Source organism: Sitodiplosis mosellana, unplaced genomic scaffold (genome assembly GCF_009176505.1).
Source record: "Sitodiplosis mosellana isolate CC-2019 unplaced genomic scaffold, AAFC_SMos_1.0 Smas_scaffold_1, whole genome shotgun sequence".
Taxonomy (NCBI): Eukaryota; Metazoa; Arthropoda; class Insecta; order Diptera; family Cecidomyiidae; genus Sitodiplosis; species Sitodiplosis mosellana.
The window spans coordinates 22,829,579-22,845,022 of NW_022595244.1; the positions used below are offsets into that span (position 1 = coordinate 22,829,579).

General features: G+C 36.3%; 2 protein-coding genes across 3 annotated transcripts; both read left to right on the plus strand.

The window, feature by feature from the left end:
* Window positions 1-2,891: 2,891 nt before the first annotated feature.
* LOC129580328 (histone-lysine N-methyltransferase, H3 lysine-79 specific) lies at window positions 2,892-7,989 on the plus strand. The gene is made up of 7 exons (XM_055470646.1): window positions 2,892-3,042; window positions 3,466-3,563; window positions 3,626-4,552; window positions 4,696-4,941; window positions 5,076-5,428; window positions 5,521-5,649; window positions 5,757-7,989. Exons 1-7 carry the CDS (start codon window positions 2,918-2,920, stop codon window positions 6,318-6,320), a joined length of 2,442 nt encoding a protein of 813 aa, XP_055326621.1. The 5' UTR covers window positions 2,892-2,917; the 3' UTR covers window positions 6,321-7,989.
* Window positions 7,990-8,986: 997 nt separating this feature from the next.
* Window positions 8,987-13,778, plus strand: LOC129580329 (endoplasmic reticulum chaperone BiP). 2 transcript variants are annotated; one of them, XM_055470648.1, is made up of 4 exons: window positions 8,987-9,384; window positions 10,755-10,888; window positions 11,182-12,236; window positions 12,327-13,778. In XM_055470648.1, exons 2-4 carry the CDS (start codon window positions 10,764-10,766, stop codon window positions 13,112-13,114), a joined length of 1,968 nt encoding a protein of 655 aa, XP_055326623.1. In that variant the 5' UTR covers window positions 8,987-9,384; window positions 10,755-10,763; the 3' UTR covers window positions 13,115-13,778. The 2 variants fall into 2 exon arrangements, with proteins under 2 accessions (XP_055326623.1, XP_055326622.1); XM_055470647.1 differs by having other exon boundaries at window positions 9,204-9,384; window positions 11,182-13,778.
* The last annotated feature ends 1,666 nt before the right edge of the window (window positions 13,779-15,444 follow it).

The window sequence follows — 15,444 nt, forward strand, 5'->3', positions numbered from 1 at the left end:
CACAAATTTGTCCGTTAGACGAGGCGTAGAAAATAGATGAAAGCTTCGACTCACACCCGCTAAATAGAATAGCGTAATTAGACAAAAATAGTTGTCATCGTCTCTAGACTGCAAGACACATTTGAGTTTTTTTTCGAGAGATGACAAATTGTTATGATTTTCATTCAGCTCCGCCGGAATTTAATTAGATGAATATTCAAATCTTGGAAGATTTGCCGAAATGACTTCGGTTAGGGCGATTTCAGTTGTAGATTTTATGTAGCTTATTGTAGTGTATTTAATTCATTCATACGAAGGTACGAGAGCAAAAAAATGTTGCTATTTCATGTTAATATCACGAATATTTACATAATTCACGCAAACCAATATTTAAAGTGTGAGAATGAAATGTAAAAGCATCGTCGCTATTTATGGCTTACAAAAATGATGGAATTTTCCATTGATCGTCGCAAAAATTGCTGGCAAAATGCCATCAGATGAAAGAGAATTCTCTCACGAGTACTTTAATCGTGTTTAAGGCGATGTAAGCTTCTATTATTTGACCGAAATCATAATTCAAAAGTGAGCAGCTAATAAACATAAAGATAAGCTGTCTTTGAGTTTTCGCGTGCGTTGGTTTTTTGAATAACACAAACATTTCATCCGTTTAGACTATTTTGATCTAACATTCTGTGATCAAGTCGTATATTTTAAGTTGAACGTCGATGTTATTTTTCTCTCCCTCTCTTGTATGTTTCCCAAAAACTTACATAAAAATGAAGCACAACGATTTGTCGATTGATTTATTTTTAGCGTTGACTTAGATCTAGTCAATATGAAGCCGATATGCATTCGCAAACACATTGTTATTCATCTATTTCTCCATCGATCCTGGCATTGGTCGTGAAATTAGCTCGAAGGAAGTGTCATTTCAACGATCTATTTTTACCACGATAGGAATCTCATTATACGACGATACACTCAGCGAGAAAAAAAAAAAACAAACAAACTGAAACCGTTAAGCTGTCATACATTTTTTCTTTCACTTATGAAATTATCAAATCAGCGTTGTTACCATATGCAAAATGAACGAAAAGAAAAACGTTCAAAATTTGCTCGTCATAAATCTTCAAATGAAAAATGTCGACTCGAATGACCCGTTGAACACCTACCAATGAAGCGTAACACGCAAATCGTTCAACAAAATGAGGCAATGCATAATCAGAGTGGCAACATGCCAACAAATCACCTCAAACCGAAGCCTCTTCAAATAGCATGAGCCACCTCAAACTCGTTTGAATCGATCGCAATGTATTTCGTGACAGTTACGACAGCACATTTTCATGAATGAATCGCGTTCGAATAGGCAAAGCATGCATTTTTAATCATATACGCGTATTGTGGGTTGTTTCATTACCGTAAATGATGCCGCGACGTTCTTTCTCTCTTTCCTTTCGATCATCACATCAAAAATAAGCCGATGCTCGTGTGTGTGACAGGATGAGCAGTAGCAGCAGCAGCAGTTTCTGAATCATCGCAAATAAAAATATTTTCACACGTTTCCGTTTCAATCGATTTGTTTATGATGTACAGCGTAAACAACATTCGAGATCTTTCATTCATGGGTTGTTTTAGTTCTACACACGTAGATACGATCACGAGGTTAAGGCTGTGGTGCCAATAAAAGCGTTAACCCTAAGTTAGATCAAAATTCCTGTCCCAGTTGGCTTATAAGTCAATAATTGCCCATTTTCCGGGACCATCATATCGAGATTTATTTTCTGTTGCTCTTATTATTATTTTTAATACACAAGCCCAGTGCGACAATCGATTTCCGCAATAAAAATAGATGAATATATATTATTATTTCAGTTTTCATATCACATCCTGGTTGGACACATGTATCGAAATGGCGCCAGTAAAAAAAGAACGTTCGGTGCGAGGCGATTAGAAAGTATGCATATAATATAATGAAGAAACGGAACTGTCCACGAGAATGCCTCAATTATATATCATACATCTATACTGTATTACTGAGTTATGTGCGGAGAGTCCAATTTCTGCTAATAATAGCGCCAGTATGTTTGGCAAGCGTTCGGCCTTGGCAAATGTAAACAAATAGCTGAATGAAACATGAAAGACGAAAAAATAAATATATATCAACTTTCTCATAAAAAAAACCTTTTCTTTTATTTGTGCATATAAAATGAGAGGCAATCTTTTGAATCATTATTTTATTAATATTTGAGTCGTGATTGGGAAAACATCTGCGCCAACGGTTCAAATGAATCAGATTTTTAAGGAATTTCGTGATCGTCGCTTGTTTGACGTCACCGCATCAAATTGACTAAGACGAAGTTTTGCACTAATTAAAACAAATATTTATATCAGTTTTTTATTCGTGACGCAAAGACCAGAACACACTCACTTTTTTGTTTACGATAGACAGGCGAGACCATTTTTGGTGATTTTTACTATATTGGCTACACGTGCTGCAGCGGAGGCCGGCATACTTTGGAACATTTCATTAAACGCACATACTTTTATGATGCTCAAGTGTTGGCCAATTTATTTATTGCTGCCATTTCATCCAACACATGAATTGCGGGCGAGAGCGATAGTTCCGTTCGAGTAACATCCAATTTCATGCATCGAATATCCCAAGATGCAATTTCATTTCATTATATAATTGCGTTACACAATTGTATCAATCTTCAAGTCTATTTATCAACGAATCAAATTGCATTGATATCTAATTTGGCATCAATCCCACTGCATCACAAGCAAATTTTCTCGCGCATTCTGTATACAATGTGCATTGTACACAACATACTCATTACATAAAGTTCATTAACAAAAAAGCGAAAAATTCAAACCGTCACACTAGATTTCAACAGAAATACGATTGTCACAAAAGATACTCAATGTAGTCGCAAAAATGGTCCTCCCTGGGCAGCCGCATTTTTCACTCAATCCCTCCATCGGTTCAGTTGACGGTGGTTGTCATCTGCGGCAACCAACTTCACTCTGTTTTAGTTGGTCGTGTAAAATGTCGGAGTTAAAGTAAGTGTCTTGCATTTTTTTTTTGCGAAAAAAATGATTTTTTTATGCATAAAATCATGATCGTAACGCATTTTATGGAAAATCCAAACCATTTTCCGTGTGTTAAATATCAAAGAACGTCGTTGTATCCAATTTAATTGCTTGAAATATGCATTTTTCAATGCAAACATTCGATACTGTCTGTTTCACCGAGGGTTGACAGGTTATGTTTTTGGAACGTCAACCAAACATATTTACATATCTATAGCATTTATTTATTTCAATAAACCTAGTTGGTTTTTTACCCCAAATAATTAAAGTGCCATTAAATTTAATCAGATAGCAGATAATCGATAAAATTCAGTGCCAGCGATAAGTTTGATGGAAATGTGCATTGTGTGTTGAGTGAAGTTTCTAATGAAGTTTTGTTCATTTTGTTTTCAGTGAGGATATATTAAACTATGATGAAATCGGCGATATTGATGCGGACGACACTCACCTAACTGGAGCCGATGAAGATGAGCTCTTGCTTTCAGATGATGGTAATTTGATAAAATGCAAATCGTTTCCTTTCACTCCATTTAATTCCATATATAATTTCCAGAATCGATATCGGGTAGATTGGCAGCGAACGAAGCTGAAGATGATTTGTTGTCCGAGCAAACAGAAAGCGAAACGCAACCGGAACGATCAATTGATTTCGACTCGCAAACGATAAGTAACAATGCATCACACAGCAGTGACAATAAGGAAAAACCCACTGAAATCAGAGCCAACTCACCACCGGCCGGTCGCAAGAGTCCATGCATATCGCCGGAAAGTGATTTAGTGTCATCGACTAACAAAGAAGATGAAGAAATTTCCGTACAGCCGACACAGTCGCAAAGTGTGTGCGACCAAAAAGATGATGAACAAAGCTTTGCCGAATCGGACGAACGATCCGAATCAACGGCAAATGAAAAGAGTGAGGTGAGCTATAGTCAAAGTGAACAAACTGATAATAAATCAGAGTCGACGTTTGTCAGCCAAGATGCTTCGGAGGAGACGAATACGGAACGAACATCGGACGATTATGATCCAGATGATTCGGAAGATGTGCGCGAACGACGCAACCCGAAAACAACAAATGAACGTGAAATGCCACATCAATTCGAAGACAATAGCAAGCCGAAGAATTTTTCACAGAACTATCAACGAAATCGACACATACGACCTCAAATGCCTAGACAGAATCATCCATATGGTGGTCCAGGAGGTCCAGATTTTAATCCACAGTTTATGCCGCAATTTCGCGGTGCTCGACGACCGATGCTACCCAATTCACAGCCAGAATTTATGCGCGGCCATACGATAAGTATGATGCGCGGTCCACCAAATCATATGCAACGCATGCCACCGGGAATGCAACCACATCCATCACGTATGCCAGTTGGACCGGGTCATTTGGGACCGCCACATCAGCGATTGTCACGACCTCCGTTTCAAACCGGGCCCGGAATGTTTGGCAACAATCCTGGAATGCCACCGCAAGGTAAGTTCATTAAAAATTTATGCCAATTTTTGTTTAATTCGAAAAGTGCAAACGAAAAGTGTCGTTTCGAACTTTATTGAAATTTTTTTTTTTATTCATAATTAAACTCGCTTCGAATCATTTCATTGTTTTGATCATTTCAGGTATGATTCGTCCAAGAGTTCCACCAAATGCTCACCAGATGATGCCGCAACGACCTCCATTCGGTCCATATTCACAACCAAATCATCCGGCGAATATGCGACTTCCAATGAATCCATCGATGCCACCACACGTACAACCTATGAACCCAGCTATTCCAGCACAGTCTTTGCCCCTACCACTTCTTAACGCTCCTCGCAAAGTGCTTATCAATCCAAATTTCAAAGGAGGCGTTCAAGCCGCTACAAGTAAGTCATTTTTTCTTCTTAATCCTAACAATAACGGTTTTCGTTCATCCGATGAAGTTCATTGTTTATCTTTTGACTGCCAGAGATTAAAAATCGTGTAAACTTACTCATGAACGTTTCGCATTGTCTTTTAGATCAACTTATGTTGGACACGATGAAGAATTCGCAAATAATGGAAAACAGTCGAGAGGCGGAATTGTTGCGTCAGCAAGAAGCATTTATCAACCAAAATCGAATGCACATTGAGAAACGGCGTCGATCCAGAGAGCATTCACCGGAACGTGACCGTGAGTACCGTGATAGAGATCGAGAGAGAGAACGAAGCTATTCGCCACCTCGTCGAAGAGAGCGGGACGCAAGAAAACCGTATCCGTCGTCATCCAGAGAAAATCGAAATCGACGAGCCGACAGCCGGGATAGAGAACATCCTGATGCAAAAAAAAAGCGCAATGACGCCGATGGAAATGTTGATAAAAATGACCCAAAGGTAAGAATTGTTTTTAGTCGCTGTTAAAGTCTTTTTTTTAAATTGAAAACTAACTGATCGACGAACAAAATCTCACTATTCTGAATGAATAGACTGAAGAAGATGAAGAGACACGAGCCTATCGACTGATGATTGAAAAACAGAAGGCGCAGCGTGAAAAAATCTTGCGAGATAAAGAAATGCGACGACGAAAAGCAGCTGAAGACCTAAAGAAAGAAGAGGTAAGTTAAGTTTTGTGTAATTTTTAAAAAAAATGTTTGGATTCATAAAACATTAACGAATTTTAGTTCAAATGAAACTAATCATTTGCTTCTATTCCACATATTAGGAGAAAAAGGTGAACGTCGATGAACCATTGCAAAAGTTTACTCCGATCGTGGTCACGGAGAAGAAAATAATTTCATTGAAAAAGAAGGCGGCCGATGGGCCAAGTGATCAGCCATCGAAACCAAAAAGCATAACATTGGCACGGAAAGTGCACACATCATCGCTGTCCGAGAATTCGGAGTCGGGTTCTCAGGTGAAAACTGTACTACGAAGTAGTACAACCATATCGAAGAAAATTCGCATCGATGACGAGGAAATCGATGAAGACGAATTGCTAGCTGATTCGCCACCATCAACACCAGCGCCCATTGGTGACGCATCGATGCTCAAGAGTCGAACAAATGCATCAAAAGTTGGCGACATTCCAACGACCATGTTTACAAATCGGCGTGTTGTTGTGCGCAACACCGACACCGTCACAAACAATGAAAACAATCTCAACGCAAACAAAGCGACCGCCGGCACTGGCAAAGGAATATTCGATCGGCTAGACAAGAAGGTAATTAGCGTGAACGAAGCGGCGAAGCGAAAAATTCAGCGGATCGTAATCAATAACAGTGAATAATGTGGGTTAAGCATAATTCAACTATCGTTCTGCTCCGACTAAATTGCATTGGTTTGTTATCCAAACTTATAGACATTTAAGAAAAATCACACAAACACACACACACACACACACACACATTTTTTTGAAACCGACTTTGAAGTCATCCTAAGCACTACTTACTATTCAGATATAGCTTTGAGGCATGAATAAATGAAACCGACATTCAAATCCCACTCTGTTTACATAAACTTTTAAGCAAAAAGTGATTATTATCGAAAGAAGAAGAGAAAATTGTCCGTTGTGCTTTTTGTTTTACATTTTTGTTTGCATTTCCGTGACAAAATCCAATTTTTTTTTCGGAAATACATTTGTCATTCATGTCCCTTTAGAAGCAGAACAGAAAAAAAATCTTGTTTCATCAATTCCTCAGTATTTGTTTTACCGAGAATAGAATTCAGCCTATTCTTGCACAGTCGACACTAAATTTTAATTACGTTTAAGTTGTCAATTTATATTTTGATTGTTTACATTTTGCATTATTCATAAGCAATTTTTTTTTGCTAAATTAACATTTTCCCTCTTTAAAATGCCCAAAATCGCAAACTCAAACCTCTTTCGATGGGAGTGAGAACAATATTCCAAATAGCAAAATCAAAATTGCCTTCATATTACGAAATAACACAATATATGCAAATATAGTAAAGCCGAACATTTATAAACTTTGAACATTTAGAAATATGTAATGATGTCGATTTCTAACAGAAGAAAAATAGAGTGAAAAAAAAAAAACAATTAGTTAATAGTCTAGAATTCTCAGAACAGAATCATTGCTTTGATCATTTAGTGTTTAAAAGCCATCCTAGGGAGAGAAAAAACCATTTTGTTGAACAATCAACTGAAAAATTGTTCAATTTGCAAAAACCGATCACATTTTAATTTCATTGTACCAAATGCAAGTTGGATTTACAAAAAAAAACACACGTAAAATGCTGTCCTGGTGATAATGGAGCACATTCGTTGCATGTCATTGCCAGTCAACGAATTTGCATAAAAAATCAGCGATCGCAATGGAATGAACGCAAATGCTCCAAATTATGAAAGAAATGAGAATAATTTGAAATTAAGACAATTTTATACAAATTAAATGTAAAGAAGAAGAAGATAATGAGGAAAGCTGAATCGCCAATCGTGCTGTATGAGTCATCAACATAGGAAAACGATGTGAATTGCGATTATGCATATTTATTTTATTGGAACAAAATGAATCATTTATAGATTCGCTAAGAGACAACCACAGGAAAAGTATGTTATGCGATATTTTCTAGGATTTGAATAATATCTCTGACTCTTGTTGAGACAGAGCCGAAGGCGAGAGAAATGGATATGTTCGCTATAAATATTTCAACAGAAAAAAAAGCGTTGAATGAATTAACTGCCTAACTCATAATGGAATTATGTTAACGATTCACTAAACAAAATCATTTCGACACTCAACTCAAGAAGTAACGGTTACGAAATTAATTTAGATTTATCTTAATTTTTTTTTTTGTGAAAATAATTATTGTATATAATAGGGCTTTTATTGGACAATGAGTGTTTTTCAAGCTATCAAAAGGACACAAATCTAATTTTATTTGATCCCCCTAATCAATAAATACAATTACATCTCAAAAGTGATGCATCAAAACTTATGAGCCGTTTTTCTTCTTTCGTCTTCATAAAATTGACCCATTTCAGGTGATACGCATGTTCACGGAGTTATTGAATAAAATTGGTGAGTGTTGAACGAAAGGTAAGACAAAATTGTTCACCGGTGCTCTTTGCGAAGAATAAACTTTGCCTTAGAATTAAAAGAAAGAAAAACCATTTCTTTGATCAAAGTAAATATTAATGAGCAAATAACAATTGATAGCCAATGGTAATTTATGGTTCAGTTGTCAACACATTCATCACACGGCAAATATTTCTCGTGTGCTATTTTCGGAGCGTATGGTCTAGAAGTCGGCTTTTCAACATTTTTTCGGCGAAACAATGTATAACGGCAAATTATAAAACAGACACAAAACCATATTCCAATTGTATCATCTTTGTTTCGAATCAAAATCACATCACCCCAGAAACAAATATTCATTGTTGCATATCAAGAACAACTTTAAAACTGAAAAACAAATTACATTCCATTATGAACAACTAGCGACCTCCGGTGCAGTTCTATTGCGACTGTAGAACAGTGTCAATGTGAACGAAATTACAGCTGATTTGAAGGCCAATCAGCAAAAAAACCATAAACACTCAGCAAGTTCATTTGATAAGACACAATCTCTCATGAAATTGTACACAAAAAATTAGAGTAAACGAAAATTCCAGCTGTTTATCCCACGTCAATGGTATGTGCTGGAAATATCATGAACGAATATGTAGCGTACTAAATGTAAAAAACCACGTCAGTGTTATAGATTCACTTTCACATTTCATCGATTCGTCACAATGTTACATACATTAAACATTAGCAATGAACTACAAAACGTTTCTCTCTAGTTTTGTGAAACACGAAGAGAAAAAATTGAACCATCTAAAATGAGTAAGCCGAAAAAAGAAACAAATATTGTTTATCTGTCATAAACTTTCAAAACGATTTGAAAATATACACGTCGTGTGTAATTTAAATTCGTCCGCTAGATGTTGCATCACCCCGTAAACCATATGCGAGCGAACGAATGAATGCGATGTGTCTCGCTCGTTGTAGATACGTTGCTCTCGCTTTCTCGCACATTCGAAATGTCAATCCGCCGTCGTCGCTCTCCGAACGTGGCCCAATCGCCACACTACAAGGAACTCAACGTTTCAACCAATCAGAACGAACCACGCCAGACTGTCAGCATTCATATATACGCGTTGCGGCGAAACTAAACTCAGTCATAAGAGAAAATACGAACACAGAAAATCAACTGAACCATTACTGAATTATTCGTTGAACAGTCAAGAAGAAAAACTCCCGAGCTAAAAAAAAAAGAGCAGTTCAAAGAAACTCAATAAATTTAGTGAATAATAAGTTAAACTAGATCAAGTAGAATAATAAATTGTAAGTAAACATTTTCAATTGCGAAATTTTTAGCGAATTGAAGTTATAAAAATGGTTGAAAGAAAAGAAAAAAATCGAATTTTCTCCCCAATGTGAGCCGGTGCATAAAAGTTTCAGTGATATGAATGAAAGAAAATATGTTGAAATCATAGCAAACCGTAGTTCTCTGTGTCAGTAGTAAATGGTTTTATGTTATTTCCAATTGAACTATTCGATTTGTGGAATATTTTTCGAAAAATACCGAATAACGTCTACTGCAATTTGATAATTATATTAGGAATATTCTAGAATGAATCAATGATGACGAAGAAGAAGAGTCATATCTTTTGCTGACGTATTTAGTTCCTTTCGACTGAATCTCAATTTGAATTCATTCCAACTAAGTGCCAACATCAAATTAACACGTATCGTGATGTTCAATTAAACAAATATCATTGTGAATTCACGAATCCAATTTCAGTTAGAATTTCCAGAAAAAAAAAAATCTCCAGTAACAACTGGATTCAGATTTCGTGTCAATTTTGTGAACTCACCGAAAAAGAGTTCATCCATTTTTGTTTTTTCTTCGAGGCGTTTCAATAGGAAAATTTCATTGCTATTGTGCGAAAGTCAGAAATATCTTGCACCCGGTGAATAAAATACAGAATATATATCGGTAAATTTTTGCGGCGAAGAAATCGAGTAGGTTCGACAATTTCTCTCTTATACATTGTACCGAAACGCTTATGTGGCATACGGTAAAGTCTTTTGTTATTGTACTCACACTTGGTAGGTGCGCATTTGTATAGGTTTTATACATGCATGAAACGTAGCATACGCGAGAAGCAAATGAACAATTTTCTTGTTCTTTCTTTCGTGACGCGCCGTCAGTACACTCTACATGCTCACAAACCCTTACACGTACACCGTTCCGTTTGTGTAGTATGCCACGCAACGGGTTGACTCGGGAAAAAGAAATGGGAAGAGAGACAGAGCGAAAAAAAAGCCGACACAATCGTGCTTTGTCCGTTCGTACTTATTTTTGGCCAAAAAAACGTGTCAGAGCAATCGTGCAATTGGTGTTTCGTACACATTATTGCACATCACTTGAACTGTTGAACAAACTTTAAATAGGTCACGATAACGGTAATTCCACTGAATGCGTTGAAACTCACCAGGTGTGAGCACACACACAAACATCATCATCAATCGATCTGTGTACATCATTTATACAAATCGCGTGCAGAACACATTAATCAATATGCCGAATGAATTTCAATATCACTGAATTTCTTATTGTACTGCGTGTGCACATTGTTACCGCTTTTCCCGAATAAATTTGGACTTGGAACATAAATACCTAACGGAAATCGTTTATTTTTTTGTTTCAGAAAGCAAATATGAAGCTATTTTTAGCATTTATCGCGCTTGTGGCTATTGCCATAAGCTCTTCGGCCGAACAATCCAAAGAAAAGGAAGACATTGGTGTAGTTATTGGTATCGATTTAGGAACAACATACTCATGGTGAGTATACTAATTACTTTTTTTGTCTCAAAAATCCGTTTTCATTTTTTTAGCACACGTCTGCTACTAGGCCTATATTATCAAATCGTTGGTTTTATAGTCTTGCATGCAGACAAGAATAAATTTTCATTGAAAATAGAATCTCGCGGTTTCTTGAATGTCAAAATGGCGTTCGAAGAGCTTTTGAGGATCTACATCATTTCATTAAATTAGTCATTTTTATTTCATCACAATAAATCCGCCCACTTTTGAATCAAATGTATGGTTCTAATACGATATCGTTTTTAATGCAGTGTCGGTGTGTACAAGAATGGACGTGTTGAAATTATCGCCAACGACCAAGGTAACCGTATCACTCCATCGTACGTGGCATTCACAGCTGAAGGTGAACGTCTCATCGGAGATGCTGCCAAGAATCAATTGACCACCAATCCAGAGAATACCATTTTCGATGCTAAACGTTTGATCGGTCGTGAATACTCTGATCCAACTGTGCAAGCCGATGCCAAATTGTTCCCATTCAAGATTGTTGAAAAGAGTACGAAACCATACGTTCAAGTCGCTACCAGCCAGGGTGACAAGACCTTTGCACCAGAAGAAATTTCAGCCATGGTTTTGACCAAGATGAAGGAAACCGCTGAAGCTTATCTCGGCAAGAAGGTTACACACGCCGTCGTTACTGTTCCAGCCTACTTCAACGATGCCCAACGTCAAGCTACCAAGGATGCCGGTTCGATCGCTGGTTTGAATGTTATGCGTATCATCAACGAACCAACAGCCGCCGCTATTGCATACGGTTTGGACAAGAAGGATGGTGAAAAGAATGTGTTGGTCTTCGATTTGGGTGGTGGTACTTTTGATGTTTCACTTTTGACCATCGACAACGGTGTGTTTGAAGTCGTTGCTACCAACGGTGACACTCACTTGGGTGGTGAAGATTTCGATCAACGTGTCATGGACCACTTCATCAAATTGTACAAGAAGAAGAAGGGCAAGGATATCCGCAAAGACAACCGTGCCGTACAGAAATTGCGTCGTGAAGTCGAAAAGGCTAAACGCGCTTTGTCATCCAACCACCAAGTCCGCGTTGAAATCGAATCATTTTTCGAGGGTGAAGACTTCTCAGAGACATTGACCCGTGCCAAGTTCGAAGAATTGAACATGGACTTGTTCCGCTCCACATTGAAACCAGTACAAAAAGTCTTGGAAGATGCTGACATGAACAAAAAGGATGTCGATGAAATCGTCTTGGTTGGTGGTTCAACTCGTATTCCAAAGGTGCAACAATTGGTCAAAGAATTCTTCGGCGGCAAAGAACCATCACGCGGTATCAACCCAGATGAAGCTGGTAAGCAATTTTTTCCCTATTTTTTTATCGAATTTCGTTCGATTTTGCACTACAACGAACTAACGAATGATTTAATGTTTCTATTTACAGTTGCTTATGGTGCTGCTGTTCAAGCTGGTGTATTGTCAGGTGAACAAGATACCGATGCCATTGTCTTGCTCGATGTCAACCCATTGACCATGGGTATCGAAACTGTCGGAGGTGTAATGACCAAATTGATTCCACGTAACACTGTCATTCCAACAAAGAAATCACAGATCTTCTCAACTGCCAGCGACAACCAACACACCGTCACCATTCAAGTGTACGAAGGAGAACGTCCAATGACCAAAGACAATCACTTGTTGGGAAAATTCGATTTGACCGGTATTCCACCATCACCACGTGGTGTGCCACAAATTGAAGTATCATTTGAAATCGATGCCAACGGTATTTTGCTCGTATCAGCCGAAGACAAAGGCACTGGTAACCGTGAAAAGATTGTCATCACAAACGATCAAAACCGTTTGACACCAGAAGATATCGAACGGATGATCAAGGATGCTGAGAAATTCTCAGACGAAGACAAAAAACTCAAGGAACGTGTCGAAGCTCGTAATGAATTGGAAAGCTATGCCTACAGTTTGAAGAACCAAGTTGGTGACAAAGACAAATTGGGCGCTAAATTGTCCGATGATGAGAAGTCGACAATCGAAAAGGCTGTCGATGGTGCCATTAAATGGTTAGAAGAGAACCCAGAAGCCGACTCCGAAGAATACAAGAAACAAAAGAAAGAAGTCGAAGATGTCGTACAACCAATCATTGCTAAATTGTACCAAGGACAACCAGATGGTGCTCCACCAACTGGTGGCGACGACGATCTCAAAGACGAATTGTAAACACGGAGTGAAAGCTTTCCATCGCGTCATACAACACACGTTCACATCAAATCGTAGTTTACACCATTTTTTTTTCTTTTTTACGTGAAATTCTTATTTATTTATTCCGAACCGTGCATTTCTTCGAGAAAAAAACACATACCTATAATTGAATTGTCCAGTGAAGAAATTTTGTTTTGAGAAAAAGATAGAGAAAATAATTCGCATAAAAATTGTATCCGATTAAATCGAAAATCAGCTTAGTAAAAACTATTAAGTATTTCATATGTAAATTCGAATGATATTCACCCACACATAGTAGATCCTTTGTGACGTTTTCCTCCATGACTGTTTTCAATTCGAACGGAAAATAGTTTGTAAATTAGATTTGTTGTGATTTTTTTTTCTCCAATGTGAATTGCAGTGCAATTCTTCCATAGCGCGCAATCCGTTATCAATTTTTGATGACAATTGAATGGACGCCCGATTTTTTTTTCTTTATCAGTCATCCAAAGGAAATCCGTCACAGCATCCAAGACAAAAACAACAACAAAAGAGAAACAATTTGTGAAATTAACAAGAAAGAAGAAAATAGAAGAAAACAATGTAATTTTATGTAACTATAGATTGGTTTAAATTAAACTTCGAAGAGGATTTAAATAAAAAAAAATATTGTAAAATACTACCTCTATGCTGTTTCTTCGTATTTTTTCTCTCTCGCTTTTTTATTCACTTATGATTTTTCAAAGCGCTCATTCTATTGAAAAACTTCTAATTATTTTTTTTCAAATTCAGACTGAGATGCTTCTGTGAGTTTTGGTCGTTAGTGCAGATTTATAGATAGATGCAACACGTACAAGCACAGGCGCCCAGTTCTTTTTCAGAAAGGTAGACGAAACTAAAAAATCAAAACAAAATTAAATTTTCGTATTAATCATTTCCGATTTCATTGAAATAGAAAATAATTACATTACTTAAATTAAGATTAATACAATTAGCGAAATTCTAGAAACGGAATTGAAATGAAAAACCAAACTGATACACACACATTTTGTAACAATAAAAAAATAAAAACAAAATGAAAACAAAGCGAAAAAAAACTTAAAAACGAACATTGTTTTATTTTTCTATAATATAATCACAGGGTACAATCTTAATTGCTATAGACACATGCAAAAGATGAACTGTTTTTTCTTAACTTTCCATTGAGACTATACAAAAAGGCTGGTTACAAAAGTCTAAAAATAAAACAAAATCGTCTAAAAAAATAACAATTTCGTCTAAAGGAAATTGTCCCTTTTTTTTTAACAAATTCGTCTAAAATAATTTTTTTAAATGACAAAATCGTCTAAAAATGTGACAATTTTTTTCTTAACAAAATCGGGTTTTCAAATAACAAAATCATCTAAATACGAGTTTTCTGGCAAAATTGACAAAAACGTCCATTAAAAAAATGTTTTTTTAAAGTGGAAAAATCGCCTAAATACACATTTTCTCGAAAAAATGACAAAAAACGCATCTAAAAGACTCCAAAAATATCTATGGACAAAATGTTTATTTAAAGTGACAATATCATCTAAAACACTCTCAAAAATCACAAATTCATATGATATTTTCATCCTGAAAAAATCGCCTGAAATATGCCATCAGTGGTTTGCAAATGAAAAAATACTCTCCGGATTGGAAAGCCATCTTCAGTGTATGTCTTATCAAATTCATTGGGTATGGTTTTGATCATATCACTTTTTGGAATCAAACTCAGCTCATATGCAATGTGTTGTGAAGAGCAAAATAAAAATAATCGAATGAATACTCGGCAAAATGTGTGATTCTTAAAGTTAAAAATAAAGAAGATATTGAAAAAAATTGGGATTTTAGATTATTTTGTCATTTTAAATGAACTATTGTTCATAGTCGTTTTTGGTATATTTCAGGCGATTTTTTCAGCATGAAAATATCATATGAATTTGTGATTTTTGAGAGTGTTTTAGATGATATTGTCACTTAAAATAAACATTTTGTCCATAGATGTTTTTGGAGTCTTTTAGATGATTTTGTCATTTTAAATAAACATTTTGTTAATAGACGTTTCTGTCAATTTTGACAGAAAACTCGTATTTAGACGATTTTGTTATTTTAAAACCCGATTTTGTTAAGAAATTTTTTTTCGCATTTTTAGATGATTTTGTCATTTAAAAAAAATTATTTTCCATTTCCTTTAGACGAATTTGTTATTTTTTAGAAGATTTTGTTTTATTTTCAGACTTTTTACCGTTACATGAAACGTACATTGTAAATGTAAAAGGTACTAACTTTGTTTTTTTTCTCCATGGGGGTCCAAAACTGTAGAT